Consider the following 17,690-nt stretch of genomic DNA (forward strand, 5'->3'; position numbering starts at 1 on the left):
CTGTCTCCTGAAGGTCAGTAAAAGCTGGATGACTCAACAAGACAATGATATGAAATACAGGGGTAAATCAATAACAGAATGGTTTAAAAAGAAGAAAATTTGTGTTTTGGAATGGCCGAGTCAGAGTCCAGGCCTTGAACCAATTGAGATACTGTGGCATGTCCTGAAGAGGGCTGTTCATGCAAGGTATCCCAGAAATATTGATGAACTGAAACCATTTTGTATGGAGGAATGGTCTAAGATTCCTCCTCATTGTTGTGCAAGTCTGATCAGCAGCAGTTTGGTGGAGATTACTGCTGCTTAAGCAAGTTCTACCAGTTATTAAATAGAAGGGTTCACATACTTTTTCCAGCCTGGTCTGTGAATGATTAAACAATGTGTTCAATAAAGACATGAAAAGTACAATTGTTTGACTGTTATTAGTTTAGGCAGTTTGCATTTGTCTATTATCTTGAGCTAGATGAAGATGAGACTACATTTTATGAGCAATTAATGCAGAAAACCAGGTAGTTGCAAATGGCTCACAAACCTTTTCTTGCAACTGCACAATTATGGCTGATCTAATAAATATTAGCAGATTGCAATAGACTAACTGCAAAACAACACCAGGGAAAGGAACTAAAGTTTGCGGCTGTAATTTCAGCTCTGTAATTAAGCTTATTTGGAGAGGAGAAAAGACATGTTTTCACAAGAAGCAAGGAACAGTAAGTAATAATGCATTCAGGCTGCTTTTGCACTTCCTGCTGGTCAAGTTAAGTCTACAATTAGAAAATAGCTTTAAAAAAATCTAACACTTTAATTACTGCTGCATTCTGTGTGCCCTCAATCGCCTACGTCAATTATTTATTATTATCCCTTATCCTGTTTGATGCAGAAACTCCTTCTCATTTCATTCATGAATACCACAACACATGTGGAAATGCTTCTACGGAGCTGTAGCACTGACAGGGTGAATCTTGCTTTCAGTGATCTCCAAGTAAGTCCATTATATAGTTTTAGATGTAGAAATACGCATTCAGAGGATTAATTTATTTCCCACTTATAAACAGCAAGGTCAAGACATAACTGTATTGCTGGAAGCAAAATAAAATTAGCACCTTTGATAAAATAAATCTTCTGAAGTATAAGCTTACACAGGTTAGGACCAATACAAGATAAAACTCTCTCCAAAGTTGCTCATACCACAATTTGAGAAATACCATAGTTATGTCCTAGTATAAAATTTAGATCATTTAATAACTTGCAAAAAGAAATCCAGGAAAATAGACTGGTTGCAATTAGTCATACCGTTGCAACCAGAAAACATCAGTCATAAGTTGGTTATTTTGAGCATGAAGAATCAATCTTTAAATCATCTGAGAGTTATGTGGTATTTTACCTAACCCTTTTGGCTATTCTTCTAGAATTGCTAAATATATCTGATGAAGTAATTACCTTGTTTTCTCGTTGAACTTGGTTTGTTGTTTTCTTTCTCTTCTCATATTTATAAATGTTTACTTCTTCTTCCCCTTTGGCTGCTCTACATTCTTCCTGCTTACTGTAACACAAGTATAATTAGAAAAGGGAAGTTAAAAGTGGCACCCACACATACATCAACTGGATAATAAAGATGAAAATCTTTCGATGCTTTCCAAGGTCTCAATGTTGGAGCATTTTTGTTAGGGCTTATTGTGCAGTGATCAGAGGTTGGCAGAGGACCTTCATTTTGCAGAAGTTCAGCCACAATACAGTCTACATATGGTCACTACATAATGGCCCTTTATTTCAGACTCTCCAGTTCCTTTGCTGATAAATGCAATAATCTCTGGATCACTAATTTAAGCCGCACAATTGGTAGCCCTGTATCATAAATAACAGTGCTACTGCACCATTATTTAATATACCCAGAACATGCAATTGATGAAAAAATTGTTGCAAAGTATTAACAGTGAATATCATGCAAACTATAATGCAGAATACATATTCCAAAGGATAAAAATACTTACTATCAATGGAAACAATGGACATTTCACTTCATTTATAAAAGAGAAATTACAACATGTACAATTTTGCTTTTCTTCCATAAAATTTGTATACGTACCTAGCTACACCCTGGGTTAATTCTGGCACTACTACCCTCCGACTCCAGGCCACAAGATCCCGCTCAGTGGCAATTTCACTTCTAGGTGCATTACTGTGCATCTGCCGCACACCTTCAATTTGTCCACTGCGTCTCAAGCCAACATTTGGAGGTGAGTGCATCTCAGAGGTAGAACTTTGTGAGCCTAGAATGAACAAATAGAAAAACTTCTGAAATGTCTGTCATGGTGCTTCAAGGCAGGGGAAAACTTGCATGGTAGTACACTAGCAGAATGCATTTCAAACAGAAGGATAATTACCATTAGTAGCAATTTGGACTCAAAATGGCATATTTGGAAAGAATACTGATAATAAATACAAAGTGAAAACAAGCAAATGAGAACATGAACAGCTTTGCAACTATATAGCATTTTCTTTTAAAAATACTCAAGATTTTCATTCTCACAATTCAGCAAAATGACCCAAATTAGATGGTGTACTCCCTTGCAGCATGCCATCAGTTGGAGAATAGAAAAATATCAGTATGATAATTTGAATGAACTATCAATATTAAGAAATAAGCATTCTTCAAAATAATGGGCCAGATGAGGCTAATGGCAAAAATTCTCACTCTCGCATGATCAATATAGTCCAGCCAATCCAAGAATGAGTCTAAAGAACTTCAGATGCACTCCCTTTAACAAGTATATCTGTTCCTAGGTGAAGAGACCATAACTACAGACACTTCAGGTATGGTCTTAGCAAAGACTGTACTCTTGCTCTTGTATTCAATACCTCTTATTACAGGAAGGCCTATCTCTCTTCATAATTGCTTGCTGCACCTGCAGGCTTGCCCTCAATGTCGGCCGCATAAGCTGCCTTTTCAATCAATATCTCTAAAGATAACTTTTCGATAACCAGCTCTATATTTTCATCCAAAACGGATAACTACATTTATTCACGTTATGTTCTGTCTGCCAAATATTTTCATGCTCACCTAACTAGTCTATGTCACCTTGATGCCTCTGTATCTTCCTCAAAACATAATCCCACCAGTTCCCTCAACCAGCGTATTGTGAAAGGTACATTAATTTCCATGTGGGCTTTATTTCCATTACCTTTGTCCCTCTTTTGCCCAGAGAATTCATGACAAAGGAGTTGAACTTCTGTCTACTGGGTCCATGTCAGTGCCCAGTACAAAATAATGCAAATCCCATTACCCATTTCCTTATTTCTCTCTATCACCGCAAATTATTCTCTCTCAGATATGTTCATCAACTCATCTTTGAATTAATTTGCATTAGAATACATAATTAGCTGTAGCTAATTAGCATGTCCACAGGTTTTTAGGATGTGCTTAGATTTCTTCAATGTAAAAGACACCCATGTGGTCAAGGCACTGGTGAGGCCTCACCTTGAGTATTGTATAAAGTTTTGGGCTCCTCATCTAAGAAAAGATGTGCTGGCGTTGGAGAAGATTCAGAGGAGGTTTACAAGGATGATTCTGAGAATGAAAGGGTTATCATACAAGGAACATTTGATGGCTCTGGGTCTGTATTCAATGGAGTTTAGAAGGATGAAGGGGTATCTCATTGAAACCTCGCGAATGTTGAAAGGCCTACACAGAGCAGATATGGAAAGGATGTTTCCCATGGTAGGGCAGTCTAGAAGAGGGCCCAGCCTCAGGATAGATGGGTGCCCATTTAAAACAAAGATGTAGAGTAATTTCTTAAGCCAGAGGGAGGTGAATTTGTTCCCACAAGTAGCTGTGGAGGCCAGGTCATTGGGTGTATTTAAGGCAGAGCATGTTTGTTCTTGATTGGCCAGAGCATCAAAGGTTATGGTGAGAAGGCTGGGGAGTGGGGCTGAGGAGGAGAAAAGGGGATCAGCCATGACTGAATGGCAGAGCAGACTCAATAGACCAAATGGCCAAATTCTGCTCCAATGCCTTACGGTCCTATGAGGAGAATATGCATTATCTGGACAAACAGCATCGAAGGCTGGGATGCTAGGTTGGTAGGCTAGTTGGTCACTGCAAGTTGCCTCTATTGTGTAGATGAAAGTAGAATCTGGGGGTAGGAGAATAGGGATGGAGTATGTGAAAATAAATTTCTAGGACAATTAGCAGGAATGGAACTGCTGTCTGAGCTGGCAAACCTGATGAGCTCAAATGGTCTCATTCTATGTCATGTGGAAATATGAACCAGGGTCTCTGAAGTTGGAAGGCAAACATACTTGCTTTATGTATTAAATTGTAAGTAAATTGATATGAGAAAGGTATATTTTCCAGAACATCTAGAAACTAAGATATGGATAAAGACATAAAAAAGCTTGACTGGAATCAGAGGCGAAGATAAGAAAAGTATATATACATAACATCTGTTACTGGTTACATAGACAAACACAGCACCAACTTTTGCACACCAGGTATTCATCAGTAACAAACAAACAAGGGATTGCATTTTTGGTACAAGATTATATAAGAGGGAAATAGGAATGAGGAAAATCTCTTCTTTTTCATTTATATTATGTCTTTGTTCCCCACCAGTGCTTTCCATTTTGGAAAGTCCTGGTTATATAATAAAAATTCTTTAAGAGTTTTAGGACTCTTTATTGACTTTTTTTCCCTCTAATCAGTGTCAAGTCCCTGCTGCAAAGTAACATCAGGGAAGAAACACCCTCCACTCCTTTAGTTAGGTAGCCCTTACCCCAAAAGTGAAATCTGGCAGCATTAGCATTCCAGTCCACAAAGAAGAGCATTGCAAGTAAGCTTAACCCTCATTTCCCTTCCAAGCATTCACACACAATTAGTTTGTATCTAGCTTACAATCAGAAATGTAAACTCAATAAATTCCCCTCTCTTCTCACCCCCTCCACCAACTAGTTCAACTGAAACACAGGAACAGTGACACAGTGGACAACTTCTGCATATTTGTGGTTGAATTCTGAGTATGGTGGAGTTTATCTCATCACAAACAAACTAACCTTCCAGTCTCAAGGCTGCTTTTGCACATATGTTCTGCTCTTCCATAGAGTCAGCAAACCAACATTAGAAGCTTTAAAGGCCTGCTGGGATATGGTGTTGCTAGCAAAATCCGAACTATCACTGAAATGTTTTTTTTTATTTTTGTTGTCACATATATGACAGAGATAAAAGACATTTGGCACACTGGGTCTGTGTCAGTTTTTCTATTTCCCTGTAATGTATTTTTTTTCATCCTGAATTTTTCTGCCATCCTCTACCCCCACTATATTAGGGGGAATTTGCTGCAACCGATTAACTTACAATCCAGCACATCTTTGGAATGTGGAAGGAAATAAGAGCACACAAAAGAATCCCAAGTGGACACAGGAAAAATGTACGAATTCTGTACAGCCAGCACTGGACATCAAGATTGAACCTGACACTAGTTACTGTGCCACTGCTACCATAATAACTCTCCTTATTCCCCATGATCAATTGAAAAGGTGGCAGGTTTCACAAACTATTTAACTTTTAGCAGGTAAGCCCAGTGAACCTAGTGAAGCCTTGCACTACTCTGTTGCAACGGCAGCATGGGTAACAGAAATGAGATGGTGTTACTTCTGTTGCTCCCCAGCCATGGCACTTGTGGTGGAATGTTTTAACAAATGACATTATTCCATTATTTCTAACTTCCTTATTTTGTAGTTTACCATTTGTAATCCACCAGGGAAACTGCTGGAACATAAAATAATAAACAGGAAGAGCATGGAGGCATTCAACTTTTTTTTATTTTAAAAAGGACTTTGGTTAATCTACCTTGCATCTTATTGTCTGCCTGCACTGAACTTTCTCTATGACTGTAACACTATATTCTGCATTCTGTTATTGCTTTTCCCCTGTACAACCTTGACATACTGATGTGATAAAATGGTCTGTATGGATAGCATGTAAACAAACTTCTTCATTATACCTCACTGCATATGAAAATAATAAACCAGTTATCAATTAAACATAATTTAGGCATCCTAAAGTCAATCAAATCTTACAGAAGGCTTAAATTTTTGAAGTGACAATTGGGAGTTCATGGACAAAACGATGAGTGACATAAAAGCTATTCTGCTAAATTAGATACATGTTAATTAATTCTATAATATTGCATTTACTAGTCAGTTATTAAATTGTCCTACCTAATCTTCCTCTGTTCAAGGTGTTGTTGGTACCTGTAGTTAGTCTCTGATCTTGTTCCTGCTGAAGTCGTTGAATCATATTGTCCAATGGACTGACTTCATGGTTTGCTTGACTTAGAACTTGGTTCAAACCTAGAGCCAAAGTGGCAAACAGCAAAATAACAGGCAAAGCAAAAGCAATTAGTTTCATTCTACAAATTAGCAAGCACTACCATATTCTTTAGTAAACTTTTTTATATTTTCCAAAATAAATATCTCTTGTTGCATTTTCTAAAATTATATATGTGACATTTGAAAATCTTTACACTTTTTGTTAAATTTAGTATATATTTATTTCTATTCTGCATTTTTAACTTGACAAGGACAATCAGATCTATGTATTATTGAGTTACCAGCATGGTAGTAATATCCCCTAAAGTTGCACCATTATGTGAGAATAAAATCCTACACACTATGCAACTTAAGTATGAAATGAGCTTTTGAAAAATATTGGCACTACAATTTCTTGCCAAAAATATTATATTCCACAGAGTCTGGAAGGAACACTGACATTAACTTAAGAGACATGCAAGTTTTAACTGCATTCTGAATTTTTAAAATTTTTCATTTGTTAATATGCAATGCTAGATACTTGACCAGTTTTCAGTTTCCTTATATCATGAGTTTGATTACCTGTTGCAGAAACACCCATTTGTGGAATGAGTTGGTCATCTTTACAGTTCTCCCGGCCAGGTACTAATCTCTGGAATTTTGGTGGATGGGGGTTACCATCCACATCCACCAGGAATGGAGGTGGCATAAGATGTGGTGCTTGCTGCGTCTGCTCATCCAGTACGTAGTTGTTGGCATCACGAATTAAGGGTCGATAGTCCGTGTGGAAAAACATCTGATCAGAAATCTACAGCAAGAAATTTTGAAAGGTTCAGGCATTTCATTTTACCTTGAAGGATTTATCAACTGTTATATTCACTTCTTTTTAAACTTGAAAGCTATAAAACCTGATGGTGACATGTTAGTATTCTGAAATTTTAGTTTTAAAAAAAAGTGAACTTTTGCCAAAAATCCCAACAAATTCCTATTTCTGAAAAGGGGAATTCCAATGACTAGAGCAGGGCCTTTTATTTTCATGTTCACCGTATACTATATGCTTCAACCCAATAAAAAAGTTAACTTGATTTCTCATGCCACAGATGCTGCCTGACCTACTGACGCTATCATAAGAATGTAAGAAAATTAGAGCCAAAGCATGCTATTTGCCCCCTCAAGCCGGTCCCACCATTCAGAATAATCTTGGTTGATTTGCCCCAGACTGCATCTCTGCCAGTTCCTTGTAACTCTCTAATTCATCATCATTCAGAAATTTATCTACTTCTGCTTTAAATACCTCAAATGACCTCCAGGGAAGAAAAATCAAGAGATTCATTGCCTGAGTTCCTATGGAATTAAACAGCAGCTCCTCCCAGTCCTATAATCATTCAAATCTCGCCCATTAATGGAAACATATCATGCTCAGCATATTCAGTTTTTAGCATCTGCAGCTTTTTGATGATTGATTTCTCTTTTAGTTGGGGTAGGAGAGTACAATTCCTTGAGTATAAAGGACAATTATTCAAAGATTTATGATGAGTTCAGAACATCAGCAGTTGAGCTTGGGAGCAGCAAGAGGTCTACAGGCAGATGGCACCAGTGAGGGAAGAAAGTTTAGAAGCGGCAAACAATTCAGTTACATACCAACAGATATCAAGTTATTTCTTCCTGTACAAACCGACAACTACTTACATTAATAGAAAGAGAAACTCTGTTTCTTATGTCAAACATCTGTTAACTAATTTCTCTATTAAGAACTACAACAGACCATCAGATTAGCTAACTTTATTTTTGTTTGCCTTCCCACACTGTAACATTAATAATAAACTTTGTTACACATACATGGAATGAGATAAATCTATTGCTAGAAATTATGGAAATATTTTGGTGGTTTAACAATTGTTCATGAATTCCATTTCATCTGGTATTCATGTGGCAAAACCAATTATACTTTATAATAAATCATGTGCTATATAGTAATTTTATATTGCTATGTATTTTAGAAAAGCTGAGTTTTGTTATAGACCCAGGAGGAATTGGTACATATTTCTCCAACTTCAATTTATTGACTAAACATTTGATGGTTTACTCCTTCCTCTAGTCAGCTACCTTTGGCTATTCTCTCAAACATCTTCTCCAGGGGCCTACGTTCTACTTCTCCATGCCTAGTGATACTAAACTAGTTGTCAGACACCACTCCCTTGACCAACTGAGATTGCCAATAATTTCTCTTGTCAAGTACTATTCCCAGCTGCCGGAAAATCTTTCATCATCATCTTTACACCTAAAAACTACTGATCTCTTTTCATTTTGCAAACTACTGCTACATCTTTACCCAGCTGCTCCTGGTAAAATGTACCCAATTCTTTGTTTTATATCTCCATCACCAAAGCCCCCTCTATCAACATCCTTTTATTATTAAGTTAACCAAAAATTTAATGAGAATAGCCACATAAAATTGATGCCTGCAAGTACAGGTGAAAAGTTCAAAATTCTGTGCAAGCCCTTCCAGCAACTACAAGCAATGAGAGTGCAATGAAATGGAACTGGAATAGTCCCACATCTCCTCTACAACACTCATGAACCTTGGCACCATCCAGGACAAGGTGGGGTGCTTGGTGCACCGGGTCTGCTGTTTGTATTTTCTACCAAGTGCACTTCAGTTATTTACCAAGAGTAACACATACAAAATGCTGCAGGAACTAGCAGGTCAGGCAGCATTTATGTTACTTATTGAACTATCTTTAATTACTTTACTATCAGAATTGGAACGCAGCCACCTATAGATTCCCCTCCAAATCACATTAGATCCTGATTTAGAAACATTGCTAGATTTTTCACTGTTGTTGCCTAAATGTTTCAGGTCCAAAAGCCCATGTCTTTTATATGGGCTTGATGTCAGGTTTTGTTTCATACTGCTGCTGTACAACAGAATGGGACTTTTTGCTGAACTTAAAGATAGCACACAATTACAGGTAGCAGTGAATACAATATTTCTACTAATTAAAAATTTTTGATTACCTTTTCAATATAGAAACAAAGTAATAATAATCTACATCATAATTTTACTGTTTGGGATATTCAATGGTTATAGAAGCACTGGAATTCATCATCAGAATCTGAAGAATGAATATACAGTACACACACACACAAACTTTTCCACAATAAAAAATTGTTTCGTCAGATTCTGATGATGACAATAAACTCAAGATGTTGAGGTCAATGCTCATTAATAAACTCATGTGTCAGGAATGGAAACCGTTCATCATGTAGATAACTTTATAAAAATACTTCTCTGGCTTCCATTTGTCTGCTCACATAATGATTCAACAGCAAAGGAGAAACAAACATTGAAATATTCAAAATGTCAAACAACAACAGTATCCAAGTTTTTTTTAATGTTGCAGATTGAAATTTTAAAAAAATATTCAAAACCAAAACCAATGTTGGGAATCTTTAAGACAACTTATTTTTTCAAAAGCCACCATACCTTGTCATATTTACTGCTTGAACCAAAACCAAAAATAAGAAGGTGCCCATGGGAATCAGTACATGCAAAATGTTGCCCATCAGGGGAGCATTTGCAATCAAATACAGCTCCATGTCCCTGGCCTTCAATCTGAAAAATAGAATGTAAAAATAGTTATGAGAACAACACACATTGTATTTTTGCAGAGAAAGGATAGCTGACTTCGCCATCAGATGCACAAACCTACATCAATCTGAAATTACTGTATTTTTGATGGAGAAGTAATGATTTAAATTTAAGTACCATACAATCCATTTTTTAATTATATCTGCCAAAAATCTTGCCACAATTAATCCAAAAGCAGCTGGACAGAAAAATAAAAATCAACAGCAACGGAATAGAATTTATCTTGCCTTTTAAATATGAAGTGCTAATTTTATTAAGTGGACAAAAACATGGAAGACTTATGAAATGCATGCCTAAGGCTTGCACTAATTACAATAATCATACACACGTGACTTGACTGGCTTTAAATAGAACTAGGATCTCACAATTACCATGTTAACGTGGTGACAACAAAATGCATTTTGCATTCATAGTGATTACGGATGGATGAAGAAAAGGACAGTTCTCCGAGTTACACAGATCCAAGCAGCCACATTTCTTTGTGGGGTTCAGAGTGATCAGCATGCTGCCAAGCAATGATACTAAAGTGAAACAGCATTTTAATTCCTAATAAGGATAGTAGTTTTTTTCAATCTAAAGGCATTCTGCTTAAACCTTTTTTCATCCTGGTTTTGGTGAAAGTACCAAGGGAGAAGAAAGCACAAAAAAAACAAGATTGTGCTTACATTTCAATTTTCAAAATTTTTAAAATACAGTTAGAATTAATTATTTTAATTAAGAATGTTGTAACATTCTATGTTGAGTCAAAATATTAGGCAGGACCACACTGAACCCATCCACCTTCTGAAATTGTCATCAAACGCTATCTGTCTGCATTAATCTGGGCTGCATGCAGTAGGCACGTTCCGATAACCTTCTGTCGCTGGCAGTCAGACATCAAGACAAAGCAAGGACTTAGGCCAGAGTATCCTGACAGCAAAGCTTAGGGTGAAGCTTTTGCTTTGTGATAAATCCTACAAAGCTTTGCTTTTGACATCAAAATAATATTAAAAAAATTAAAACATTTAAGGTGTATATTTTAAAAGTTATAAGAAATGCATTAAAGGCTGAAGTGAAATAATTTTAAAATACTAGCCTAGATACTGGACAGAAGGTCATATTTTTTCCAGCGGTGCAAAATTGAAATCATCTGGAGACTATATTAGTAAAAATTTTCAGCTGAAGTTGTCATAATATTGGATTAGGTGTTTCTGGTCACAATATATGCTAGCATATCAGACATCTTCCCAGCAAAAGATCTACACCTAATGCCAGCCAATTTGAGACCGCACTGAAACAAAGCTCCACACAATGACCATAACGGAAGTAGAGTAGAGTCGGTTAATTGGGGCCGATACTTATTTGAAACAACTCTTAGAAAACAAAAACTAATTGAGAAAATAGCTGGGATTCCTTTCATTTACTTGAGACACTACGCCGCTTACTTTCTTGGGACATGATACTGCTGCCAAACAGTTTCTAACCAGTATCAGTCACGTGCACATGTGTGGCCATTGGATGTGATTAGAGTGCAGTTTTTAAATAGCGTCAGTTGCATGTGCCTGTGTTATGTTATCCACCTGGGGTGATGGACATCGATTCAAACAGCAATGCCTTTTGATAATTTTTACTTTAAAATTTCGAACCTTTGCAAGCTGCCAAGAAACAGTTTGACATTAGTCAAATAAATTACTGACTTTGTTCATTTACAGTCAACCAAAAACATGGCAGAATACACAGATGAATTCCTCTGTCGATAAAAATAACAAACTAATACAGAATTTTATAGTACTGCCATAGCATTGGCTATGTTCTAATTTGTTCTGTATTTCATTTAAACACATAATTTGTTTTTCAGTTAAATGGTAATTTGTGTTTTTTAATACCTTTTTAACTATTTGCGTGAAACTCTGGCTAATTGGGGCAGCTGCATAATTGGGCCAAAGTATACTGGGTCCAATTAACCAGAATCCACTGTATTACAAGAATGAGAAGCTTGCCATGTTGTGTTATTATTTTATTCAGAATGTACGGAGCCTTGCAGCTAATAAGAAAAAAATGATTCAAAATAAACTGCACCAAAATATGCGAAGGTCTACAGAATGTGAAGAAGTTTAAAGCAAGTATTCTATTTCAAAAGTACCTTCTTGCTTAGCTTCTCATTCACTGAATGCCTCAGTGGTGACCTGAATTTCAGCTCCAAAACACACACGATCCTCTCTTGGAAATACATGAGGATTATCAGTCTGAACTCCCAATAATTGTTCTATTATTGTTAATCTGCTTCAGTTAAAGTCAGCCGAGAAGCCAATCTTTAATTGAAATCAGAACCCTCCCGGAGTACTGTGTGCAGTTCTGGTCTCCATACTTGAGGAAGGATATACTGGCTCTGGAGGCAGTGCAGAGGAGGTTCACCAGGTTGACTCCAGGGATGCAGGGGTTAACCTATGAGGAGAGATTGAGTCGCCTGGGACTATACTTTCTGGAATTCAGAAGAATGAGAGGGGATCTTATAGAAATATGCAAAATTTTGAAAGGGCTAAGTAAGATAGAATTAGGAAAGTCGTTTCCATTGGTAGGTGAGACTAGAATTAGGGGTCATTGCCTCAAGATTCAGGGGAGAAGATTTAAGACGGAGATGAGGAGAAATTGTTTTTCCCAGAGAGTGGTGAATCTGTAGAATTCTCTGCCCAGGGAAGCTGTTGAGACTTCTTCACAAAATATATTTAAGATACAGTTAGATAGATTTTTACATAGTAGGGGAATTAAGGGTTATGAGGAAAAGGCAGGTAGATGGAGCTGAGTTTATGGACAGATCAGCCATGATCTTATTGAACGGCGGGGCAGGCTAGACGGGCTGGATGGCCTACTCCTGCTCCTACTTCTTATGTTCTTATGAAAGTGTCACTCTGAATTGAGGAAATTCAGTTTTGTTTGTATCAATTGTACCAACATTTTGAGATACCCACAATAAAATTTCAACATTTGAGGCTCTTTGGACTTGTGGGGGTAGGTCGGAAAAATGGGATAGCGCTATTTAAACATTATTTATTTGTCAATGTCAAAAGTCAAGTGTCTGAACATGTGATCAGCTGTTTTGCAAGTACCTGACCAGGCTTTGTTATCATCCTAGATGTGAATTAAGAGAGTTCTCATGAAAAAGACCTGGAATATGCACTAAACTATTAAAGGTGACACTTTCAGAAGATCAGAAGGTAGGAGAAAGGATTTCTTTTTTGTTATTGTTGTCTGACATGCAAGCATCTGTCAAGTGAAAAACTGCATTCTATTTTGCATGTAATTCGTAATTATCTATTGATGATTTTTATTTTAAGAATATTATATTTTAGATAGCATTCCTCATTTATTTTATTATATCCACCAGAGACAGTTAGGAAAGTTCTAGTCAAAGTATTATGATAATATCACAAAGGCAACAAGGTAACAGACCACTGGAATATTGTTTCCACTTAAAAGCATTACACACAATAATGGCCTTAATTAGAAATGAAATCGACTAAATTCATATTTATAATAAATTTAGAAAGCACAATTTTATACCATATTGAAGTATGATCGAATTTTCACTCCTCTTACTAGGTCCCAAACTATCACATTGCCATCATGTCCTGCAGAGAAGAGAACTCTGGGATCAAAGGGGTGTGGTTCAAGTACAAAGACTTCATCTTCATGCCCCTGGAACAAAATAATTGTTGAATTTTTAACAATCTGTAATACAGCAAGATTTTTATTATCACTGTTTCAATTAAACTCTCATTCTTGCTGCTAAACTCCAGGAGATATAAACCTAGTGTGTTCAACATGTTAATGTGGGCCTAAAGGGGCCTATTTTCATCCTGTATGATTTTATAACTGCGTCACATAAGCTATCTTATGACAAGATAACTTATGGCATGCGTCAAATAAACCTTCCCTGTACTGTTTCCACACATTCAGATCCACTCTTAATAAAACCAATCCCACTTGCAGCACTCCATATGAGTACCCACCAATGCCCCGTACAACTTGGGCAAACTCTGCCTACTTACCTATTCAATTCCTGATCAATTAAGTGACAACAACCTGTAAGCTTTCCAAACTACATGCTGCACCTGCATCCTAGTCTTTAAAAAAAACGTGCCCTGGGACACAAGATCCTGATGCTTCTCAAAACTCTGCAATCTCTTAACTCTTACATATGATGTTTTTTTTTAATTTTTCTTGCCAAAATGAACATTTTTCATTTATTATAAACTTATCAACCATACCTTTTGTCCTTTCATTCACATCACTTACATAAATTATAACAAGTTGAGACCCAAGCCACAAACTCTGTGGCACACCACTTGTTACATCTTGCCAATCAGAAAGAACTCGTGTCAATTCCCTTATTCCTACTATCTCTGCCCATCTTCTAACCACAATAGTACATTATGTGCAACACCATGAGCTTTTATCAAACACCTTTCGAAACTCCAAATGCAGTGTGCATCCACTGGTTTTCATTTATCCTTAGCATGTTTCTTCTTCAAAGAAATCCAATTAATAGGTCAAACACAAATTCCCTTTCAGAAATGCATTATTAAATTTGTCTGAATTTTTCTGAGTGCCTTTCTATTACATCTTTAATGATAGCTTCAAACATTCAACAAGTAACAGATGTTAAGCTGACATAAACTGCTTTCTGTCTCAATCTCTTTTTGAAAAATAAATAACACTTCCTATTTTCTATTTAAGGGAACATTCTTCAAATCTAGAGAACTTTGGAAAATTTAGACAAATGCGTGAACTATCTTAATAGCCATTCCCTTCGAGACCCGAAAATAAAGTCCACCAGCACCCAGGAACTAGTCAGTCTGCAACTCCTATGACATGCTTAGTACAGATTCTCGGAGACTGTAATTTTATCTAAGTTCCTCTCTACTTCCCAATTCTCAGTTTGCAGTTATTTCTATGATGTTACTCAGAATCTACTACATTGAAAACCAATGAAAAATACCTGTTTCAATTCATCTGCCATCTCAAAGTTCAACATTCAGAGTAAATTTATGATCAAAGTACATATATGTCACTATATGCAACCCTGAGATTCATTTTCTTGCAGGCATATTCAGTAAATCCAAAACCATATAGAACCACTGAAAGACCGCACTAACAAGGTGAATAACCAGTGTGCAAAACAACAAACTGTGCAAACACTAAAAGAATAACAACCAAAATAAATAAATAAGCAACAAATATCGAGACCATGAGTTGACGAGTCCCGGAAAGTGAGTCCGTAAGTTGTGGGAAGCTATGTTCTCTCTAAGCTGTGCGCGTGTGCACGCATACACACGTTTTTCAACCAGTGCACAAAGAAAATTAATGTGCGCACAAAAGATTAGTTGCCTAAAATAATGTAGTAATTAATAATTATACTTATTGAAAATAATCTTTTAGCTAAATGTTTCTGTTAACTAGTTAGTCAGTTTTTCAAATACCACAATGCACATCACTAATTTGTGTCACCTCACCTTTCCTGTTCTGGTTTGTACAGCTGCATCACGGCGGCAGCCATGTTTAGCGGACAGTGTTCATATCGTAAAATTTACAAAGATCTGTTTCAAATCCTGTAGGTAGCTTACTATGTTTTTATTGAAAAAGATATTGATTCACTATGTCAAATTTAAAAGAAGTGAAGGGCGTGAAGCACAAAGGAACTGCAAATTTGTTTAAAGTTGAATGGCTTAACAAAATAGTAGAAACTGCTACACCGAAAGCTTATGAGGTCATGAACGTTCAGCTAAGAGAACTATTTATGTATGATTCAGAAACTGGAGTTATCTGTTTGTATTGTCGTGATGTGAAAGTTGCTGGAGAATTTGCTAGTGGAAAGAAGTGGGATGATATTTGGAAACTTGACTTTTTGAAGCATCATTTGGCAAGTAAATCGCATTTGGACGGTGTACAAAAGCTCAGGCAACAGAACCCGTCACTACCTGTTACAGGAGAGCTACGCATGTTACAGTTGAGTACAGATGAGCAAGAGCGAAAGCGATCAAACTTAAAGATCAAAAGTTTCCTGAAGATGAGGTACAAGAACGGTCAGTTTTTGATTTCTCTGCATTTGCAGATTGTGACTTCACATTTGGCGATCAACAAGTTAATGCCTTATGTCTAAAATGTCATGGTTTTCTAGCTGAAAATACCGTAATAGACAGTTTAATGACTTCAAATTTTCTGTGCAAGAACAATTTAAAGCCAAACTGATTTCAAACTTTCCTCAAATGGTGGCATTTGTACTTCAAAATGAAGAGTTTTTCGACCTTGCACAGTTGATGGACATTGGGGAAACCTTTCTTGCGTCTAGTGCGGACTGTGAGTGAGGTTTTAGCCTAATGAATCAACTCAAAAACAAGCTGAGAAACCATTTAGGTGAATGTCATTTGGACATGTCAATGAGAATCAAAAGCTATCAATTGGATGGAAGCTCTATTAGTCTAGATAGAGATTACAAAGAATGGGTAAATGCCAAAGACAGGAGAGAGAAAAAAATAACTGAGTGACTTAAATGTGTATGTTATTCTGTTGTTATTCTGTGCAGTTTTATGTCAAATATTTTGTAAACCTACATAAACTGCACCATGTGTGTATTCAGTGCACAAATACTTTTGTCACAGGAAAAAAATTTGCACTACTTAAGATTTTTGCACACACTACTAAAAATTAGGTGGAACATTGGTGGGAACATTTCAGTGATGGGGCAAGTGGAGTGAAGATATCCCCTTTGCTTCAAGAGTCTGATGATTGAAGGGTAATAACGCTTTCCGAACAATGGTGGTGAGTCTTGAGGCACTTAGACTTTTTTCCTAATGGCAGCAGCGAGAATAGAGCATGTCCTGGATGGTGGGGGTCCCTGCTGATGGAAGCTGCTTTCCTGCGACAACGCTCCATGTAGACGTACTCAATGGTGGGGAAGGGTTTACCCATGATGGACAGGGCTGTATCCACTACATTTTGTAGGATTTTCCTTTCAAAGGCATTGATATTTGCATACAAGGCTGTGATGCATTCAATTTACTCTCCACGACACATCTATGGAAGTTTTTCAAAATTTTATATGTCATTCTGAATCTTCATACTCTCCTAAGGAAGTAGAGGTACTGTTGTGCTTTCTTCATAATTGCACTTGTGCACTGCACGCAGAACCGGTCTTCTGAAATGGTAGCACCAAAGAAATTTAAAGTTGCTGACCCTCTCCACCTGTAATCCCCTGATGAGGAGTGCCTCATGGACCTCTGGTTTTGTCCTCCTGAAGTCAATAATCAACTACTTGGTCTTGCTGACATTGAGTAAGAGGTTGTTGTTATGGTATTACTCAGCTAGATTTTCAATCTCTCTCTCTTATATGCTGATTTGTCACCATCTTTGATTTCACCTATAATAGTGGCGTCACAAGTAAACGAATATGGCATTGGGCTGTGTGTAAAGCAAGGAGAGTAGGGGGATAAGCACATAGCATTGTGGTGTACCTACGCTGAGGGAGATTGTGGAGGAAGTGTTGTTGGCAATCCAAACTGACTGGGGTCTGCAAGTGAGGAAATCAAAGATTTAATTGCACAAAGATGGCCAAGGTCTTGAAGCTTATTCATTAGCTTTGAAGGGATGATAGCAATGAATGCCAAGCAGTAGTCTATAAAGAGCATCCTGATGTATGCATTTTGCTGTCCAGATGTTCCAGGGTTGACTGAAGAGCCAATGAGATGACATCTGCTGTGGA

General features: G+C 37.0%; 1 protein-coding gene across 3 annotated transcripts in view; it reads right to left on the reverse strand.

The window, feature by feature from the left end:
* Nucleotides 1-17,690, reverse strand: part of phip (pleckstrin homology domain interacting protein) — a 198,864-nt gene that overhangs the window by 61,666 nt on the left and 119,508 nt on the right. For 2 of the 3 annotated variants that reach the window (XM_063040327.1, XM_063040326.1), the window contains exons 15-20: nt 13,493-13,627; nt 9,788-9,916; nt 6,883-7,108; nt 6,211-6,342; nt 2,081-2,264; nt 1,435-1,537 (exon numbers count right to left, since the gene is read on the reverse strand). In XM_063040327.1, the coding sequence (XP_062896397.1) occupies nt 1,435-1,537; nt 2,081-2,264; nt 6,211-6,342; nt 6,883-7,108; nt 9,788-9,916; nt 13,493-13,627 (909 nt within the window). The remainder of the gene's footprint in view (nt 1-1,434; nt 1,538-2,080; nt 2,265-6,210; nt 6,343-6,882; nt 7,109-9,787; nt 9,917-13,492; nt 13,628-17,690) is intronic. The other variant, XM_063040329.1, reaches the window with a different exon arrangement.

The sequence above is a fragment of the Mobula hypostoma genome, chromosome 2, assembly GCF_963921235.1.
Source record: "Mobula hypostoma chromosome 2, sMobHyp1.1, whole genome shotgun sequence".
Taxonomy (NCBI): Eukaryota; Metazoa; Chordata; class Chondrichthyes; order Myliobatiformes; family Myliobatidae; genus Mobula; species Mobula hypostoma.